The sequence below is a fragment of the Cucumis sativus genome, chromosome 6 (assembly GCF_000004075.3).
Source record: "Cucumis sativus cultivar 9930 chromosome 6, Cucumber_9930_V3, whole genome shotgun sequence".
NCBI classification, from domain to species: domain Eukaryota; kingdom Viridiplantae; phylum Streptophyta; class Magnoliopsida; order Cucurbitales; family Cucurbitaceae; genus Cucumis; species Cucumis sativus.
In genome coordinates, this window is record NC_026660.2 from 11,147,530 (window position 1) to 11,168,129 (window position 20,600).

Below are 20,600 nucleotides of genomic sequence, written 5' to 3' on the forward strand. Positions count from 1 at the left end.
TCTCATCCGTGGTGCCTCCGCCTCTCCCTTCTCAACGTTTCTGCCTTCCGCCTCCTCTCTCCCTCACGCGTCTTCAAGTCTAGACTTCCACCTCCCCTCTCCCTCCGGTGTCTTCAAGTCTTAGGCCGGAGTCTCCTTCGGCGTCTTCTCAAGTTTCCGACTTCTCCTTCTTCGACCTCTTGTCAAGTATCCGGTGTCTCCTTCTCCTTCGTCTCAAGTCTCTGGCGTCTCCTCTTTCGTCCATCTTTGATCAAATACATCCCTTCTGTCCTAATCCAAGACAACGAGACCGGCCTGTAGCTTTCACCCATCTCCGATTTCAACCTTTGCGTCTCAGATTGAGACATCCATTTCGTCCATCTCCAATCTCAAATATTGATCCTCCTCCGTAAGTACATTAACATTTTGTTTCTTGAATTTTTTAATAATTCAAAATATATTTTTTTACAAAATGTTCAATCCATCGCCAAAATGTTCGGTCCATCTCAATTTACAAAATGCTCCGTCCATCTCCATTTACAAAATGTTCAACCCGACCACCCAACCCAATCCATATTTTACTGGTTGGGTTGGGTTGAAAACTAAATTCGGGTTGCCAACCCAAATAACCCGAAAATATGGGTTGGGTTGAGAATGTCTCCCAACCCAACCCGTTTTCACCCCTAGTGGTGTATGTGTACTGCTCATCACATTTCAGAATTGAAAAGAACATGTGCTTTTCTTTGATTTAGGCTAATTTGCTGGTCAATTTGGGAAGACAGAAACAAAAGGACCGTTCACTCCACTGTGGCTTCATTGGAAAAGAAGATGGAGTGGATTGATGAATCTGCCAATGAAATTGAAAACGTGATTGACTCTTTGTCGCTAAGATATCTTGGTAGCGATCTGAGGTAGGTCCTAACCTGGTCGTTCGCGATGCGCATCAGCTCCCCCTCTTTCGTGGTCTCTTTCAGCGAGGGGATGCCTAAAGTTTAATTTTGATGTGCGCTTGACATCTGGATAAATTAGAAACCGACTTGGATATCGTTGTTCGAGATGGTTGAGGTCTGTGGTTGCTGTGATGGTTGTGTTCCTTCCTGAAGTTGCTGAACATTTTGGGTGTTCTTCATGATCTGAAGCTGGCCATCGAAATGGGTAATGCAAATCTAGAGGTTGAGTGTGGTGCAGAGGTGTTGCGAAGAAGAAACAATCTTTGAATTTCACTTTATCCCTCTTCGGCATCATTTATTTGTAGACTCCTACCTTAATCTCTGTTTTAAATGTAAGAGTTTTCGTTATGCCTCCAAGTGTTGCAATTGTGTAGCTCACCAGTTGGCTCATTTTGCTATTTCTTCTCATTCTTCTTGTAATTGGTTTTTGGACTTTCCTAATTGGCTCTTCCAATTTGTGGAGCTTGATAAGAAGGAATGTTTAATTTAATAGTCTTTCTGTTCTTTAAAAAAAAATCAATACCGTGACCATTTCCGATATTTTATTAAAATAACCTGACTTAAAAAACTTACTAGCGGTTTGAAAACTAATTAAAAAGATGATGCATTTAAAAAGAGAGAATAACGACCCTTATTTTAAAAGAAAAAAGAGAAGGGAACTAAGATTTGGTGTTATTTGAAAAAGTATGGTGATTTTAAATTTAAATTGAAAAAAAATATGTGATTTAAAAATAATTTAGGTAAAATGGATGGTTTCTTTTTTCTGAATTGGATTCTTTTTTTATTTAGTTTTTTAAAACATCAATTCACCCATTTTTATTATCTCTCTATGGTTATAGTTTTTAATTTTAATGATTTATTCATCATTATATTCATAATGATTTATTAATCATTATATTCATAATGATTAAAAAAATAAAAATTTTCATATTTACTATTATTTACATAATTATTTTAAACTTAATGACTTTTTAATAGTTTTTGTAATAATTTATCGTTCCTGCTATTTTTTATTATGTACCTCCATATTTTTTTGTAATATGTTTAGTAATTTTTCTTTTATTTTATTATTATATTTTTCTTCTCAATCTATTTAATAGCAATGTTTATAATGTTTTACTATTTTTGCCCATACAGTTTTAGGAAATGATTTTTTTAAAAAAATTATGTAATTAATCTATATGTTTTTCTTTCATTTGTTATTGTTATTTTGGATGTATATACTTCAAAGTTGATATTAAATTAAAATTTTTAATTTTATCTATACAAAAGAAAATTAAAGTATAATAAAGAAATTAAAATTAATATTGAAAACGAAAAAAAGAAAAGAGAAAATGGACAAGTCTTGAAGACTCCGAAAGAGAGAAAAAAATGAAATGAACCCAACAAGAGACGTAGGTTGTGTTATTTTTTTGAATATTTTGAAAATGGTAAGAGAATTTTAAAAGCAGTAAATTTTACAAAATATTTACAACCTATAGTAAATTCTATCATCCATTATTGATATGGTATAGTGATCGAAGACTATCGTGAATAAAATAATTTTTTTTTGTTATAGCCCATAAATATTTAATTTATTTTACTGTTTTAAAAAATGTTCTATTTTAAAAAATATTTTTTCCAATTGCAATATTAATATAAATTTTCCAACAATTTTCCGCTTTATTTATTTATTATTTGTGCACATGGTTTATCTCTTTTGTTCAACGTTGAAGAGCTATGAAGAGGCCTTTTGATGTACTATATGGAAAAAATAGTGGCAATTTAACATTTTTGTTTAATTGTGCTCATCAATTAGGCTGATGTTATTTCATAAAATAATTAATATATAAAAAAAATTAAATTTTTTTTTGTAAATATAACAAAATCTGTCAAAATCTATTAACAATGAAAACATATTACTCATACACCATGGTGTAAATATTGGTCTATCAACAATATAAGTCTATTACTAATAGATTTTGCTATATTTTAAAATCATTGTTATACACTTAATTATTATTTAAAAAATTATCACAAAGAAAAATGGTATATCGTAATTAGAATAGTAAAACTATGTATTCATTGCTTTTAAGTAGGTAAATCAAATAATTATTAAATCGAGTAAATATTACTGATTGAATCATTAACATAAGTTTTGTAAATGTATTTGTTTTTGGAGTACTTTAAATCACTTTTTCGTGTTCTAATAATACTCTAGAATATATATTCAATCACTTCAAAATCAAATTTGTTTTTAATTTTGTACTATTCCATTCATCTTTCTTATAAGTAAAATTAATTGAAAACATTTTTTTTTAAGAGCTTTCAAAAATATAATATTTAACAAAATATTTACACTTCATTGAAAAACAACGTGTGATAAATTATGTATTTGATTTTGTTTTATAAAGTGTAAGTGATTTGTCAATTTTTTAATAAACTCGTTGAAAGAACGGTAAAAATGATTTAAATAATTTTATATTACTGTCTAGTAGAGAAAAGTTATGTTAATTCCCTAGCAAGTTTAATAAAATGATAATATTGGAAAAAACATATCCATGTCTTAACATTATTCTATTGTTGGACTTTATTATTATTATTTTTAAGTCAATAAGTTACTTCTAAAGCTTTTTTTTTCTCTTCATCTTGATATCTCTTTCCTTTTCTCCCCATTTTCATATTTGGCAAAGTGTTGGAGTAGAGAACTTTTCCCCTTCAACCAAAGAGTGATTGTGGTGTTTCATTTGTAACCATACACATGTTGCATTCCAAAAAGAAGCGTGTAACTTATTGTATTATACTAAAAAATACACTGAATTTGATATTGTAATTTTAAACGTGAGAAAATAAAAATTAACTTACAAGTAAGATGTATTTTAACGTATATAGATTTTTTTAAATATTATCCAAGGTAATACATTAAAATCATACTTTTGATTATCAAAATGTTAATACAAAACTTATATTAATTGAATTAGATCCACGTGGGATAAGAAAACACATTATTTAAATATTAAAAATAAGATTAAAATAGAGTTAATAAAACACTAATTAAACCATTTTCTTTCTAGCTACCTGCAAAATTTAAGAATGAATTGATTTGTAATGAGTTGAAATATGTTTAGTTGGGCAACAACCACACACTTCAATCGTTTTGTTTTGTCTATGCTTTCAAAATATTCCAAATGTGTGAAACAAATAATAGCAAGAATTACATATATATATATATATATATATATTATATAAATAAGAGTTTAGGAAAATAAAGAAAAAAAGAGATCTTTTTTGGGTACCGGGCGGTGAGGTAGTCAACAGAGACAACAAAGGAAGAGCTCGCGGATTTCTCAGTCTTCATAGAGAGGCAAAAAAAAAAAAAAAAAAAAAAAAAAAAAACGAAAAAAAAAGAAAACAAAAGGAAAGGTAATAATGACGTAATATAAAGCCGTTCCGTCATCTTCCTTCTTCTTCCCCGTTCTTCCTCTGATTCTAAGCTTGCGTGCGATCCCTCCGCTTCGGTGCAGCTCCCTCAGGTACCAAATCTTCTCATCTCCTAAATCTCTTACTCACTATTTTTCCTTCCGACGCCTTGTTTTCATCGCCACCTCTTTCCGATTATGCTTCTCTAACTTTCTGTTGCTTCCAATTATTCTACTGCTCTTTTGTACACTTTTCACTTCGATTCTTTTTCTTCTTCTTCATCACTAAAATTTTCACATTTTCTTCAACGGCTTAATTGCTATTTACTCTCTATTTCATCGGATATTTGATTTTCTTGCTCGATGAGTTTTTCTAAATTGTCCATTTGGCGAGATGTTTACTAATTTCTACTGCCCTCTGCATCGCACCTGTATTAGTTGTTGAGAAATTTCATTTGTGCTTAGGGTGTGGATTTATTGATTTGCTGAAAACGAAAAACACGGGTTTTCTTTCATTTTCTTGCTCTATCTGAGCTAAGCTGCAACAGTGACAATTAATGCAGTGAATAATTCGATTTGATTAGTCTGTTTATAAAGGTATAGATCGAACTGTATTGTTCCTTCATACTTGGAAGAAGTACTGTGTGTGGTTGTTGTTTTAATAACATATTATTGTGCATTGAGGAGGTATTGTTATTTCGAACTTAGTGTCTGTTGTTTTCGTCTGTTATCGTTTTTAGGGGCTGATAAGTTATGTTAAAAGAGAGGATCCACTGCCATGCAGATCTGTTGCTGTTGGCTACATATGCAGAATAAGTTTGAGTTACCATCCTGTTATAGTTTTTATCATCATTACAGTTCATAAACTTATTGTAAAGACGTTATCAGCTTACTGGCTTCGGGCTTCAGTCCTTTCAGTTAAGTTGGTACCGTCTTTGCGTCATGCCATATTACATACAGAGACTTTATAATACTTGCAAAGCTGCATTGTCTCCTAATGGACCTGTGTCAGAAGAAGCCCTTGAGAAAGTTCGTGCCATGTTAGGTATGTTTTTTTCTTTACCCCGTGACTTCAGTTTAGTATTCAATTTTCCTTTTATCCTCCTATCTTGATTTATTTTACCATTAAAGGTCTTGATTAAGATGCTTCATTGTCATGAAATGGATTTTACTTGTCCTCACTGTCTTTCTAACCTTGTTGCAATATTAAAATTTATAGGACAATTAAGTAGGATGTTGGAGGTTATACTGATAATAGTTAGATAATACAAAATATCCCCAAGGAGTAGTTATTTCAGTAAGTACTTTTAAGAGTTTACTTTTATCCTCAAACTTCGAAGTTATTTCAGTAAGTACAACGGGATAGTTATTTCATTGAAATGAAGCACATAAATTGAAGCAACAACTGATTGTTAAAGTTGAAAGATATAAATAACATCATTTACAACCCAATTTCAACTACAAAAGTAATTAAGATTATTGTTACTATTTGTTTTAACATTAAAGATGTTGCTGACATTACAGCATCATTAGCATAATCAATCTTTTACACATTATTTGCAACATCATTTTATATGAATGATACTGTAAATGGCGTTACATATGCATTCATATTTTACACATTTGTTATCATGTCAACTTTTATTCATCATTTTAATGAAAACAAAAATTCAAGGGTATTTTTTGGAACAATTTCATATTTCAATGGTTAAAATCACATCTAGGGGCATAATTGAAACTTAACTCAAAGTTTAGGGGTATTTTATATTTAAGCTGGTTGAAATATTCTACAACTAATTCATATGTTGGTAGACTCTAGTGTAAGTGTTTACAGAAATGCCTTTATAAGTCCAATTAGGTTACATTAACTTCAAGTTGTGGATTGAGTGCTATTGAGCCGTGAACTTCTGCATTTATTTTGAAGAGTACTTGCAGATTCTTGATTCCAATTGAAGAAGTTTTTGCAACTCATTTGGTGCCCCCCCACCCCACACACACACACACACACACTCACACTCACCCATGCACACACTCATTTTGTATCATTTCATATTATCTGTGAAACTGGTTTCCTATCGGAGGGAATAAAAATATGAAAGAAATTCTGCACTTACACATCATATATGGGGAATGCAACACCTTTGTAAGTTCAATTGGCTTAGTTTAACTTCAAGTAGGAGATTGAGTGCCATTGAGCCAAGTGAACTGCATGATTTTGATTTTTTCATGTTATGGAGATTCTTATTTCCAATTAGAGATGTTTTTTGTAACTTCATTTGGATAGGATTTTTCCTGTACTTTGTATCATTTCATCTCATCAATGAAATTGTCTTCTATTAAATGGAGGAAAAAAAGAGAGTCTGCAACCTATAGATCGCATATGCAACACATTTATTGTTTGGTAAAGTAATCTTGTTTATCGTTTAAAAGGGAAAGAGTTATCGGGATATTTTTGAAATACATTTGTGTAAGTAATCTGTTCATGGCTTGAAGTGAAGTGACTACCTGCCTATATTGAAAATACAATGCTGTTATTGGTGGTTCACGTTAATTATTTGCTTTATGGCTTGAAGTGAGGAGGGTAGTGTGACACATTACATGAGATGGTGGAGAAAACAAAGAAATTACAAATAGTGAAGTTTAGAAATACTAACTTTGTGTTATTCTGCCGCAACATTCAAGATATTTTAAAAATATAAAATTCCTTTTCTTTGAACATTGCATCATTCTCTACGTGCTTATCATGTCTTTTTTTTGCTTGGTAGTTTTGCACATTTAATCATAGACAATTTGTTTGCAGAAAAAATCAAGCCCTCTGATGTAGGCCTTGAACAGGAGGCACAGGTAGTTCGTAATTGGTCGGGACCTGTGCAGGAACGTAATGGGAGACGACAATCATTCCCACCAATTAAATACTTGCATTTGCATGAGTGTGATAGCTTCTCTGTAAGCATCTATGTCCTAATCACATTTTATCTCTGGAAAGTAGAACCCTTGATAAATTATTTCTTTGCTGTAGTCGATAGATTTGTTCTACTGGAAACCACTGGACTTAATGTCTTAGATGGTATTAACTAAGTTTTTCTATTACACACTCTTTTGCAGATAGGTATTTTCTGTATGCCTCCAACTTCTATCATACCTTTTCATAATCATCCTGGCATGACCGTGCTGAGCAAACTAATTTATGGTTCCTTACATGTCAAGTCGTATGACTGGGTTGATCTTCCAGGACTTGATGATATTTCAGAAGGTTTGTTACTATACTCATAGCCACCCCATCTTAAATTTTTATTTTGTTGATTTCCTAATTCCATACAAATGCCTAGAGAATTTACATATTTGGAAGATATAATCTCCCTCTTTGTTCTTCCTTCTTAAATAGGAAGTGGCTTTTTTTCTTCTTTTGGGAATATGAAATTGTTGTCAGCTCGAAACCTTAAAATGTATATTTTAGGCTAAACTATAACAAATACCCTTAAACTTTGTACTATATGTCGAAAATATCCTTAAACTTTCAAAAGATTAAAAAGTACCCTTAAACTTCCAAAATGACTTCAACAACAACCTTAAACTCCCAAAATGACTTAAAAAATACTCTTACTGTTAGTTTTGGATGGAAGTTGTTAGTGTTTTGTGTCAAAAATACCCCTAAAGTTTCAAAAATTCCCTAAACTTAAATAAAGGTTAAAAAAATCTTTATTGTTATATGAGCTAAAACTGTTAATATTGTCTTACTTCTCTATTTTTCTTAAATTCACCTATAAAAATTGCTACCCTATTTGATTCAGCAAAGCTCATCCTAATTTCCGTCGCATATCCTACTCTTCAATGTCTTAGGCATCTCAAGTAGCGATTGAGGTACGGAGAGAAAGATCTCTTTTTTATGACTTCCACTTATCGAACAGGGTAGAAAAATCTTTATTGTTATATGAGCTAAAACTGCTAATATTGTCTTACTTCTCTATTTTTCTTAAATTCACCTATAAAATTTTCTACGGTATTTGATTCAGCAAAGCTCATCCTAATTTCCTTTGCATATCCTACTCTTCAATGTCTTAGGCATCTCAATTAGCAATTGAGGTATGAAGAGAAATATCTCTTTTTTATGACTTCCATTTATCGATCCTGACCCGAAAAAGTGACCAACCAGACATGGGATTGCCTTAGTTGTGTCTCTCGGATGGGAAGAAAAGGATTCCGTTCTATTTCCTTTTTTAAGAAAAAGAGGCCGTAGCCCGATCTCAACTGGTTACCAGACGCGTGACCGAGTTCATTCAAGCATGATCTGTAGGTCTTTTTCCCCTATGAGTTAGCGCTTTACTTAGCAACTTCTAATCTAACCTTCCCCTCTCCTCTCCCTTACGATTATTTCCCCTCTTATTCAATATAAAAATAAATAAATAAATGGGTGTTTTCAAATATAGCAAAATAAACCAAAATGTTTACAAAATTTCAAAATCTATCCATGATAGATAGACACCAATAGAAACTTGTATCAGTTTTTATCAATGTCTATCATTGATAGATTTAGAAATTTTGCTATTTTTGTAAATATTTTCAATAGTTTTGTTGTTTGAAATAATTTTTCATCAATAAACTGCACACTTCAACGAGGTATTATATATGGAGTATACTAAGAATAAAGAGAATATTGAAAAGAAGATGAAAACAAGCACAAGGATACATGGAAAACTCTAGTAGAGGGAGAAAAACCACGATAGAAGCCACTCTTATTATTTTTAATAATCTAAAGAATACATATGTGAAGAATATATATAGGCTACAACAAGTCCTAACAAATAAGGAAATAAAACTAGGGTACAATAAAATACAAAAATATCATTGAGGCTATAAACAATCAACTAGCCCCTTGTTTCCAACGTATAGATGTCAATTAGATCCAACTTGCTAACACAAGAGTCAAAGTTTTGTCTAAGTTATCATTTGGTGAGAACGTCAACAATTTGTTGATTGGATGGATCCATACAAATATTTTCATTATCAAGTTTCTCCTTGATGAAATAAATGTTTGTCAATCTCCACATGTTTTGTTATGTCATGTTGAACTGGGTTATTAGCTTTGCTATAGCAACCTTATTATCACATAAGAGCTTCATAGGTAACTCACATTTCTGGTAAGATCAAACAAAACTTTTTGCAGCCAGATCTCTCCACAGACTCCCAAATTTATAGCTATGTATTCAGCTTCAGCATTACTCCTAGTGACAACATTTAGCTTTTTACTCCTCCAAGTAACAAGATTACCCCACACAAAGGTACAGTATCCAGAAGTGGACTTTCTGTCAGTAATCTATCCTGCCCAATCAGAGTTGTTACAAGCCTCCATACATTATCTCTACAGATCAGACCTTTACTTGAAATAGTTTTCAAATACCTCCGAATATGATTCCCAACTTCCATGTGTTCTTTATAGGGTGCCTGCGTAAATTGACTCACAATACTAATTGCATATGTCATGCATTGCCCCACCCCATGACACGTCCAAAAGCTCGCATTGCAGCACAAAAATGCTACCTGAGCAATCCTGTCACCTTAGGATGAAACGCTAGAACCCTCATCTTAAAACCTTGAACATAGCTTCATCGCCTAGTTCTAACTTAATCCTTTAACTACTAATGATAAGCAACCATACCATACAAGATATAAACAAACTTCACTTTATTAACTTAATAACATGCGTTCCAAGTATAGATATTACATGCTTTCTTTACTATGATTTCTGTTAAATTTGGTAGTACGGGGTTCCATCTCAAAACCAATTGGCAATGAGAGGAGTAGTTCATCTACCTTATATGGAGTATGAGTCCCCTTGGTTTTTCCAATGTGGGACTCTCAACTTCTCCAACATGCCCCCTCAAGATGGTGCCTCTTTGGTTTCACCTATCTTGGACCAAATACCCGTTTGGGTTTAATGGGCTCTGATACCATGTTAAATTTGGTAGTACGGGGTTCCATCTCAAAACCAATTGGCAATGAGAGGAGTAGCCCATCTACCTTATATGGAGTATGAGTCCCCTTGGTTTTTCCAATGTGGGACTCTCAACTTCTCCAACAATTTCAAACCATCAACACCTAGTATAGCTCCTTCAAGCTTAAACGCCTGGCTAACGTCTCAACGCGTAACAACTCACCTTATCCACTAATTAAGCACAATTAGCAAATTTCCTCGAAAAATCCTAACTCTCCTGCCTCGCTTCATCTCGCATTGAACTTTAAAACGCCTAGTTATTCTTGACCGCATTTCCCTTCATCTCCCGTCACCTAGCTTCAACGCCAACTAGTACTCAAAACGCCTACTTCAAAATGCTTCCTTTGAGAAATCCTTTTTAATTAAAAACTTGGTTCAAAATGACCCTTCTAATTTGAACACAGGTCTAAAAACATAGGAGATATTTGGTCTGTGTGGGACAGAGAAATCAACTTTCCCACTAGATGATGATACTTCTCAGTCTTCTCTTAATCAACAGGAACTTCGTCAACATAATTTCCTTGTTTTGTGGAGTATTAGCAGGTCTTCATCTAGTCATACTTGTTTCTTTTGTGAAACTAAGATTCCCTCCCTTGATCTTGCCATCTATATCCCAAGGAAGTACTTCAGATTTCCTAGGTCTTTGATTTCAAATTTGCCACCCATTTTCCTTTTTAGCTTGGTTATCTCTGCAATATCGACAGGACAATGTCATCGACATACGCACAACAATTTTCCCATATTCGGGCCTTTTTGTAAACAACGTGTGAGTTGAATGTCCCTGAGTGAAGACTTGAGACTTAACAAAAGTGGTAAATTTGTCAAACTAGGCCCTGAGGGATTGTTTCATACCATAAAGAGATTTTGAAGCTTACACAAGTATACTTCTTGAGGAGGACTAATGTATACTTCTTCCAAATTACCATTTAGGAAAGCATTCATTACATCAAGTTGACCGAGAGGCCACTCTCGGTTGACTGCAACAGACAAAAATCTCTGACTGTGTTTAACTTTGCCACAAGAGAAAAAGTCTAATAATTTACCTCATAAGTTTGAGTTGTTGTACATGTCTAAGGTCCCATCTGATTTGTACTTTAGAGTAATCACCTATTTGTATCTCATTGTCCTGTGCCCTTTAGGAAGAGTGCAAAGATCCCATGTCTTATTCTTCTCAAGTGCTTCCATTTCTTGGCAGGAGTCTTCCACTCAAGGCTCTCCATAGCTTCATGTATGTTCTTTAGTACTCTTGTAGTGAACGCCCTGAACTTAGGCGATAGATTACTGTAAGACATGAATTGAACATAGAATGCTTTGTATAGGACCTAGTATACTTTCTTAAGGCAATGAGCATATCAAGAGAGGGATCATAACTTCCTTATTTGTCTGAGTCATATTGGCTGGTTTCACAAACCTATTCTTTTTTATAGAGTTTCATCACTTCTGGCAACCTTGTTCTCTTCTAGAGATATAATACTAGTCTTGTCCTCCTCAACCATATCAGCAATATCATCCTCAATTCACAAATTATTACTAAGCTTGAGCTTGTGTTGGTTCAGATTCATGGATTGAAGTTGGTGGAGTAGTAAAGTGCACCATTTTCTTTCTAAGATTCTTTTTGTAGTAAGTTATCCAGGGGACATGGTTGGTGGGTAGAACGGTGTCAAGGAGGATGGGTTCATGAGGCTCAATAGAAGCTTAAAGGAATGAAGGGGATGAGCCAGTTAGCCTCTTCACTCACTCTCCCCCTGAAGAGGACTCGCATGAAAGAAGGTTTTTTCTCAAGGAAGGTGACATCCATGTACACAAGTACTTTCAATGAGGATGGTAACACTTATAACCTTTTTTGTGCAAAGGATACCCTACAAAAGCACAGGATTGAACTCGAGGAACAAACTCAGTATGGTTAGGGCCACGACTGGAATGAAGGTAGGGCACCCGAACACACATAGAGGAGCTTCGGGAATAAGCTGTGTGGTAGGGTAGAACTCCTTGAGACATTCAAAAGGTGTTTGAAGGTGGAGGACCTGAGAAGACATTATATTGATAAGATAAGCCGTAGTGAGGACCCCATCCACATAAGTAGGAAGGAAAAGAAGCAGTCAACATGAGTGAGCGAGTAACCTCGAGGAGGCGATGGTTTTTTCATTCAGTCACCCCATTTTGTTGAGGAATATAGGCACATTAACTTTGGTGGACAATCCCTTTAGAAGGCAGAAATTAATGAAGAGCATTATTAAGAACTCACGAATGTTATCACTACACAAATAACAATTTTGGCGTTGATATGTGTCTCAATGGTTGTGTAAAGTTGTTGAAATATTGATGAGACCTCAAATTTACCAGTAAGGAGAAAGATCCATGTGAGACAGGTATGATCATCAATAAAGATCACAAACCAACATTTCTGCGAAGCAGTGGTGATTCATGAGGTCCCCGAAACATCACTATGAAAGAGGGAAAAAGGCTGGGTAGGTCTGTAGGGCTGCGACGGAAATGAGGCTCTATGCTGTTTTGCACAAATACACACATCACATGACAAAGAAGTGACATCCAGTCTAGAAAATGAATGAGGAAATTGATATTTCATATATTGAAAATTTGGGTAGTCAAGACGAAATTGCCATAGCATACCATCTTTTTTAGAAGTAGAAAAATAAAATTACAATAAACTAGTCCTATAACAATCCCTAGAGTCTCATGCTGTGCTCTACAGTGCCAATCAACTTTGTCAATTTGTACACAACACAACAATATGTTGATTCAGTGATCCAAAAACACGACCAGTTTGTCAAAGAAGCTTACAAGATAGGAGGAAGGAATTTTTCAATGCTAATTATTGGACCTATGGATCATTTTCTTGCTATACAAGAAGCTATTATATATCGCTTGGTAGAGCTCCAGCTTGTTGGAACAATTCAAGCGATTAGTCTTGCACAATGAAAAACTTCCTAAAGCTCTTCAAAAGCTTGCACAAAAGCTTAAAGGATTTTTATATTCTCATACTGATTTCCACACTGCTATCAATGACATAAACCACCATCCGACAAACTACGGTATGAAAGAAGGGAAGAGTGGATGCTGTCGAAGTGGGGCATTGAGAGGAAAGGATAGCTGTGGAGGAAAGAAAGGCATGCAAGAATGAGTTATGTGAAAATTCAGAGGAACATGGGCTTTTTGATGCTAAACCATGGAACTGATAGAATATACCAGTGCAATATACCAGTTTACCACTCCTATCAATCTCAAATCCTTATTCATATACCAATGAACCAATATAGTATTGTATTGCACTTGACAGAGGATCCTCTCATTGTTGTTTTATCTTTAGGTTGTACGTCTTTTTATCTTCAATTGTACATTTTTTTTTCTTTTGTTAACTTCTCCTAGTGGATGGGCTTCTTTTATTTTTTTTGGATGTATATCCTTCTTGTTGTTCTCTTTGAATCTTTTCATTCATAGATATAATGTTTCTTTGTCAATAAAAAAAATGGAAGAAAGAAAAATGGAATTGACATATTTCTTTTATTTCCTGTCAACAAAAAAGAAACTAAAAAATTAATTCATATACATTTCAAACGTGGGCCTTTATCACATTTTCAGCCTGATTTATGCAAAGTTGAAAATGCATGACAAATTTACAATGCGAAGTTTTAAAAGATGAGAGTGAGAATGGAGCTTTTGTTCAATAGGATTTGGTCAAAATTCTCATAAACTGTTGAATAGAGAAATCAAAAATAAAAAGTTCATAACATCTGAAGACTAAAATAAACTGAAAACTAGTGAAATTAGGAGTTAAAGTAATGATATAAAATAGCTTCAAGTTACGATTTCAGTTGTAAAAATTGTCCTCAAACTTATACCAGTGTTAAAAATGGACCCACAAACTTTAGTTGATAAACTTTTACGCTTCATGTTGTGCCTTTGTAAAGGTATAGATAACTAGATTGCTTGCTTGACAAAGATGATAAGATTTGAACTTGCAAAATAAATGTATTTGAGTAGTTGGTAAGGTCACTGTTGTATTCTTCTAGAGGTAGATGCCCATAGTAGTTTAATCTTCATTTCTAGATTTATGTGCCAACTGTAATTGGTGTCCTCACAGCTCGACCCGCAATGCTTGTCAAAGATACAGAGATGACAGCACCTACCCCAACGACTGTTCTATATCCCACAAGTGGAGGCAATATTCATAGCTTCAGAGCCATCACACCCTGTGCTATTTTTGACATCCTTTCTCCCCCTTATTCTTCAGAACATGGACGCCACTGTACTTATTTCCGAAAATCTCCAAGAAAGGATCTCCCTGGTAATTCCATTTTCGATTCATTGAGCTATTGGACAATACAATGATTCCCCTCTTAATTCTTGGTGTTGTTGACACTTCTTGTTATTGGAATTTAGGTGATTTTCAATTGGATGGAGATGGAGATGGAGATTCAGTTTCTGAAGTGACTTGGTTAGAGGAATTTCAACCTCCCGACAACTTTGTGATCCGGAGAGGGCAGTACAAGGGACCTGTGATTAGAACTTGATCGATATTCCTGTTTTAGTTGTACCATACAATTTGGAAAACTGCATCTTCTAATTATGAATTATTGAGCGAAATTTCGGTATATGGGTTGTTCATAGTCATTGAAAATAGTGATATTGACTGAATTAGCTGCTCATAATTTGGCTTGCACATATGCTGCATTGCACCTAATTGATCCCTACCTTAGCTTTACTTGCTAATAATAATATATTTTGTGGGAATTGCTTCAGTTTTGGTTGTGGAAGTGGTGTCCCATGTGGGCTTTAGTTTATTCACACCATTGCTTTAAGGAGGCAAAATACCAAGATGCAACTAGGCTATAGGCTTCTTGATGATCATGTGACTCATAAAATCCTCACCTCACTGGAAGATCTCATCTCATCACAATGCTGGCAAATAATCAGAAATTATTTCTTTCAAACCAGTTTGGTTGGGACATGGGAAGAATTGTTTTCGTTATCGACTTTTACCTATCCTTTTTGGTAACTGTTCATGTGCATCGTGTCCTTGATTGTTATTAGCAACGCAAAAACAGAATTTAATAAAAAAAAAAGAAAAAAAAAGGTCCTGTGTAAATGGCTTTCATGTGAACCTTTTAAATTTGCATACAAGTTATATAGTTTAGGAGTTGAATTTATTTTCTTTTGAGTAACCAACCACTCCCAAAAAAGTTATTTTTCTATAATTTGTTCTCAAGGAATGTTTTCTTTTTTCAATTTAAATTGGTTATTGAGTAGTGCAAGTGGCAGAGTGAGTTGGTTTGGTGTAAAGAAGGATGAATTAGAGAAAAAGAAAAAGCAAAAGAATGGTGAAATTGGAGAGGTTAGGGTTTAGTTTTAATATAGTGTTTGGAGTGAGATTTGATTTAGATGAGGAAGTTAAAGAGTTGAATGATGGTTGCTTCCTTAAAACATGGACATGTGATATCTTGAAAGACTGACATTCTAAAATACGAAAGAAGTGAGTCAGTGTGTGTGTATTTTGAGATCTCACAAAATGGCATTGTTTGCGGCGGCTCTTTTGCCAATGCTCACAAAATTAGATTCCTTTTTTATACATATCAATTATCATATTTCATCTTTCTTCTTATATACACACTTTTCAAAATTATTATGCCTCAATCAATAAATCCTTACATCAGATACTATTCCAGCACACATATTATTCCCCCATCAAATTACAATTAGTGCTTTCAATTATTATTCTTCATTTCATACACTGCTTTATTTATTTAATTAACCCAAATTCTTCTTCTTCTTCTTTTTATTTTTTTTTAAAAAACACACCGTTCACTTTGGATGCAAATTCAAAGGTAATCACAATGGGTAGGACTATTTCTACTCTAATGGCTGTTTTTGATAGGTATATGAAAGGATACAACCAAATTTATTCATATTATATCTGTTATTAACTTTCAATTTGATTTTTGTAACTGTCCAATAATTAAATTTAGAATAACTTGACAGTAACCTAAAATGGAGTGGTTAGCTCCAAATTTTCATTGAAGATTTGGGAGCACTATTTCTACTCTAATGGCTGTTTTTGATAGGTATATGAAAGGATACTTTTGAAATAATTGACAAAATTAAGGTTCCTTTTACTCTTTTTAATTTATACTTTTATGGATCTTTTTCAATTCAAACTTTCTCATGATTTTGAAGGAAAATAAATGATATTTGGTTTAATGAATACCAACAATTGAAAATCTTTTTAATTAGATGTTTAGAGTAAGTTTTGGCAGTTTTCCACAGAAACGAACCAGTAGATTTAAATTTGATTAAAAAATATGCATGGGCATGATGTATATTATATATTTATATCATGGATCAAGTCCTCGATTACATTAATAATGATTTAATTTATAGTTATGGCTAATAATTCCAGCTAATCAACGTCGTGTTTAGAATAGAAATTATTGTTTTTTAATCATATAATTTTTTTTTCATAAAAATAGAAATGACTTATTATTATTTTTTTATCTTTTTTAAAAAACGAACTTTGGAGTGTATAATCTTAATTCCAAGTTGGAAGTATATTATATATATTGCCAAAAAACTTATAAGCTTAAGAGTTTGATTCTGAAAAAAGATTCCTTTGTCGCTTTGAAAGTGTGCTGAATTACAACCAAAAATGTCAACTCTTGTATCTTGATAAATCCCCTTAATTACTTAATAATTGTAATTTATTAACATGCTAATTAAATTAATGTCCTCAATATTATTTTTAGAGATAACGATGATATTAATTGAAATTATTCCTTGGTTTTGTTCATCATCATAATCCCACACGAGTCCCAATTCCCTCTTATATATTCTTTCAACTCACCAATTTAATTCTATGAATATTTGTCTTTCATTAATGAAGTACCTAGAAAATGCCCACATCTCCCCTCCACCCCCCACCCCTAACAATATCTATACCAATTAATATTCAAATTTTAAAATTACCCTTTTATATATATATATAGTTAGAAAAATAATATAATAAGCATATTCTTATTAACTATCTCTTCCCACATCACACTCTCTCTTCAAGTAAGCTCACAAAAATCCAAGTCAAAATTAGGTGTCTTGTAGCTAAACCTAATTCTTTTTATAGGAAAATAAAATAGTATTATTATTAATTATTATTTATTATTTTCTCTCTGTGGGTCTCTGCAGACACAGTATTTTTATTTCCAAAGCAAAATAATAAAATAAATAAATAAATAAAATAAGTGGGGGTGGGGGGTTGCACCATATGATATGAGACAAAATATTGAAATTCTTTCGAAGATGCCTTGGAAAGTAAATTCTTGGACAATAGGAAAACTGAAATAAAATAGTTTCTGGGTCATATTTTAGTTCACATATTGGAGGACAAAAATAGTTTCACCCCCTAAGTAAATAAATAAATGAATCAATGTTTTGCCATTCTACTGCTTATTCTATTTACTATCTCACAGTGTTAAAGCTAAGATGGCACATTTCCACTCTAAGTTAATAGAATATATAGCCCCAAGATAAAATAATTGTATAAATAATGCAAAAATTTGTACAAAATCACATCATCTATAAACAGAAATTTAAAAACAAAAAATTCAATAATCAAAGGAGAGTTGTATTTTATGTATTTAGATGTCCTGTGGTAGTTTGAAAATTCAATTCTAATTTATAAAAAGTTTAAATGTGTTTTATATTATATATCTGTTTAGGATTATAATTTATGTTTTAAAAAATGGTTAAACTACAATTTTTTCATATTAAAACATTATGTTGTGAATGAGAACTGAATTCAAAGGCATTTCTGTTATGATGTCATTTTAGGTTAATATCTAACAACACTTTTAAAAAGATTGTAAATATATCAAAAATTATTTTACATTTACTATTCATGCAAATGTTTTAGAACAAATGTAATTATAACAAATTTAATTTTAATTAATGTATCACCATAATATGTGTTAATTGGAAATGGTAACTGGGTTGGTGGATTGTTTTTATCATATCTACTTAAAGAATTTTTTTTGTAAGTAATTTGATTATAATTGAGGTTCTCTCTATATGTCTCTTTCCATTTAAGTTGTAATTGTAATTATGATACATTAATTTTTTTTAGTGTGATAATATACGTAACCATAATGGTATCTAAACGCAAGAAATGAAAATTGTTGAAGAGTATCTGGAAAAATCTAGTAGGCCTCACTTAATTTTTAAATAATGCAATTAGTTAGATCGATCACTCTTATCTTCACAATCAAATTGTGTTTGTTGATTTCAAATGTAATTGTTCCACGTTTCTTTACAATATACAAACATACAGGTAAAAGACAACAAATATAATCAAATAGGGATTATCGTTAATAAATTAAAATTTCAAGGAAATAAATATACACTTTCTTAATGGTGATTATTATACAATTAGAAAACATGTTTATATAGAAACAATTTTGTTGCACCAGTTTGACAAAGTGCTACAAAGGTTTTTACACTGACAACAATTTTTAATGACATAACTAAACCGATGCTATTTATATCGTTGTAACAATTTCTTCATAGCTTTTTTAACGTTAATGACGTGTTAACCTATATTTATTGCAACATTTAAATTGTAATGTGTTTGAATGGAGAGAGGTTCCAACAAAGTATCTTTTAAACCAATCTATTTCCATTGATAACCATTCATATATTTCTATTAGTGGCTTAAATAGAGAGCATTCATTTGTGACTATCATTGATAGAATCTAAAATTTTGTTATAGCTTGTAAATATTTTAATTTATTTTGTTATTTTTTTAAAATTCTTCCCAATATAAAACGACATAAATTTACTTTAATTTTTTAAAAATATAATACGTATTATGTAATATATTATATATTATACATTATATAATACTACAAAATAATAATTATATAAAACTTTTCAATGTAAACCATATAACTAGTTTTATGATCTATAAATGTTTTAAATTGTTTGTTTAAATTAGAATTCAATTTTGAACATACAAGAGTTTATTCAAGCTTCAACATTCATGATCGAAACCAGAACTAAAATAAACACAACATAAAATGTCTTTTTAGTTGTTTTATGCCGTGTATTCATTACATGTCAATAACATTGTTAAGAACATTGGTACCGACGAACAATTTCAATAAAATATAGTTTCTATATATAGTTTATTCTCTTGCAATATCTTCGTTCCTTTTTTTTTTCTGTAAATATTATTTTATTCTCTTCTAAAATTTATTTCCATAGCTAGACATATTCATATTATGTTTTGTGTTAGATCTACTCTTATGTTGTTTTTTCAATTGATATTAGAGCACGATGACCGCTAGTTTATTAAGTCTTCAATGGAGTTGAATAGGGAAGGTGGATGAATTACTTGCCCTCCAATTTTAAATAGTAGCGAAGAAAATCTTGTTGATTATCTTTCTTTGTTAACAAAGCAAAAGTTATAAAACTTTTGATTATGCGTTCTGATAATTATATCTCCCATGTCAGAGACATTAATAACAACAACAACTCTAGTATCTTGAAGAACTCTAAACCTTTTGACAGAAAGAAAAGGTAAACGAGGAATGGATAATACTCGAAATAACCACGAGAAAAAAGCTTTAGATGTAGAGACCGCGAAGGGTTTGGTCATTTACCAAGATGAATGTTCAAACTTTTTGAGAAGACAAAATAAAGAATACTCAGCTACACTATTAGATGATGAATAAGTTACAGATAATAAAACTGATGATGTGATTCTTACCTTGATTGTTTGTGGTTCTTTAGAAAGAGAATATGTGGAACTTAAAACTCCAATCATGAAGTTGAATGAAACATGTAGCCATTCGAGTCTCTCTACTCCTTAGTTTCATAACTTAACAATTGAAGAAGTCTATGAAAAAAATGGGAGGAAGGTCCTTGTGTGTTCAATAGAAAGATAGAATAATTCAAAGTTGCATGGTTGAAGATAACCATCGTTTATTGAGCATTATTTTTGATTTAAAATGAGATCTAAATACATCTTGATTGGATCCGGAATCAATTTCTAAGTTTGTTTGCATGTCGACCTCAAGAACAAATAATCTTACCAAAATTCTCAACACTGGAAAACAAATTGTTGAAAAAAAAAGGTGTCAGTTGGATGATTATTCTGATATTGTTTTAAAGGATGTCATTGCTTCTTCTGATGTATCTACGAGGTGATGCTTCTAAAAATTGGTCTTCTGATTTGAGGTGTTTGAGAATTTGATTGTTGATAGTGTTATGGTTGATCAT

At 32.2% G+C, this 20,600-nt stretch overlaps 1 protein-coding gene and 1 long non-coding RNA gene across 3 annotated transcripts; both read left to right on the plus strand.

Moving 5' to 3' along the window:
* Positions 1-1,425, plus strand: LOC116404384. The gene is made up of 2 exons (XR_004217230.1): positions 1-388; positions 732-1,425. It is a non-coding gene; the product is annotated as an uncharacterized LOC116404384 (long non-coding RNA).
* A 2,850-nt stretch (positions 1,426-4,275) lies between these two features.
* LOC101222745 (plant cysteine oxidase 5) lies at positions 4,276-15,079 on the plus strand. Of its 2 annotated transcripts, none has more exons than XM_004149229.3 (6): positions 4,276-4,441; positions 5,068-5,372; positions 7,128-7,273; positions 7,433-7,580; positions 14,422-14,625; positions 14,721-15,079. In XM_004149229.3, exons 2-6 carry the CDS (start codon positions 5,270-5,272, stop codon positions 14,849-14,851), a joined length of 732 nt encoding a protein of 243 aa, XP_004149277.1. In that variant the 5' UTR covers positions 4,276-4,441; positions 5,068-5,269; the 3' UTR covers positions 14,852-15,079. The 2 variants fall into 2 exon arrangements, with proteins under 2 accessions (XP_004149277.1, XP_011657088.1); XM_011658786.2 differs by having other exon boundaries at positions 5,216-5,372; positions 14,721-14,975.
* Positions 15,080-20,600: the final 5,521 nt, after the last annotated feature.

Bases quoted from the DNA above. Each gene is read 5' to 3' on its own strand.
- LOC101222745 (XM_004149229.3), top strand. From the start codon at position 5,270: ATGCCATATTACATACAGAGACTTTATAATACTTGCAAAGCTGCATTG. The intron at 5,373-7,127 runs GTATGTTTTTTT...ATTTGTTTGCAG, and splicing joins GAAAGTTCGTGCCATGTTAG to AAAAAATCAAGCCCTCTGAT. The intron at 7,274-7,432 runs GTAAGCATCTAT...ACTCTTTTGCAG, and splicing joins ATGAGTGTGATAGCTTCTCT to ATAGGTATTTTCTGTATGCC.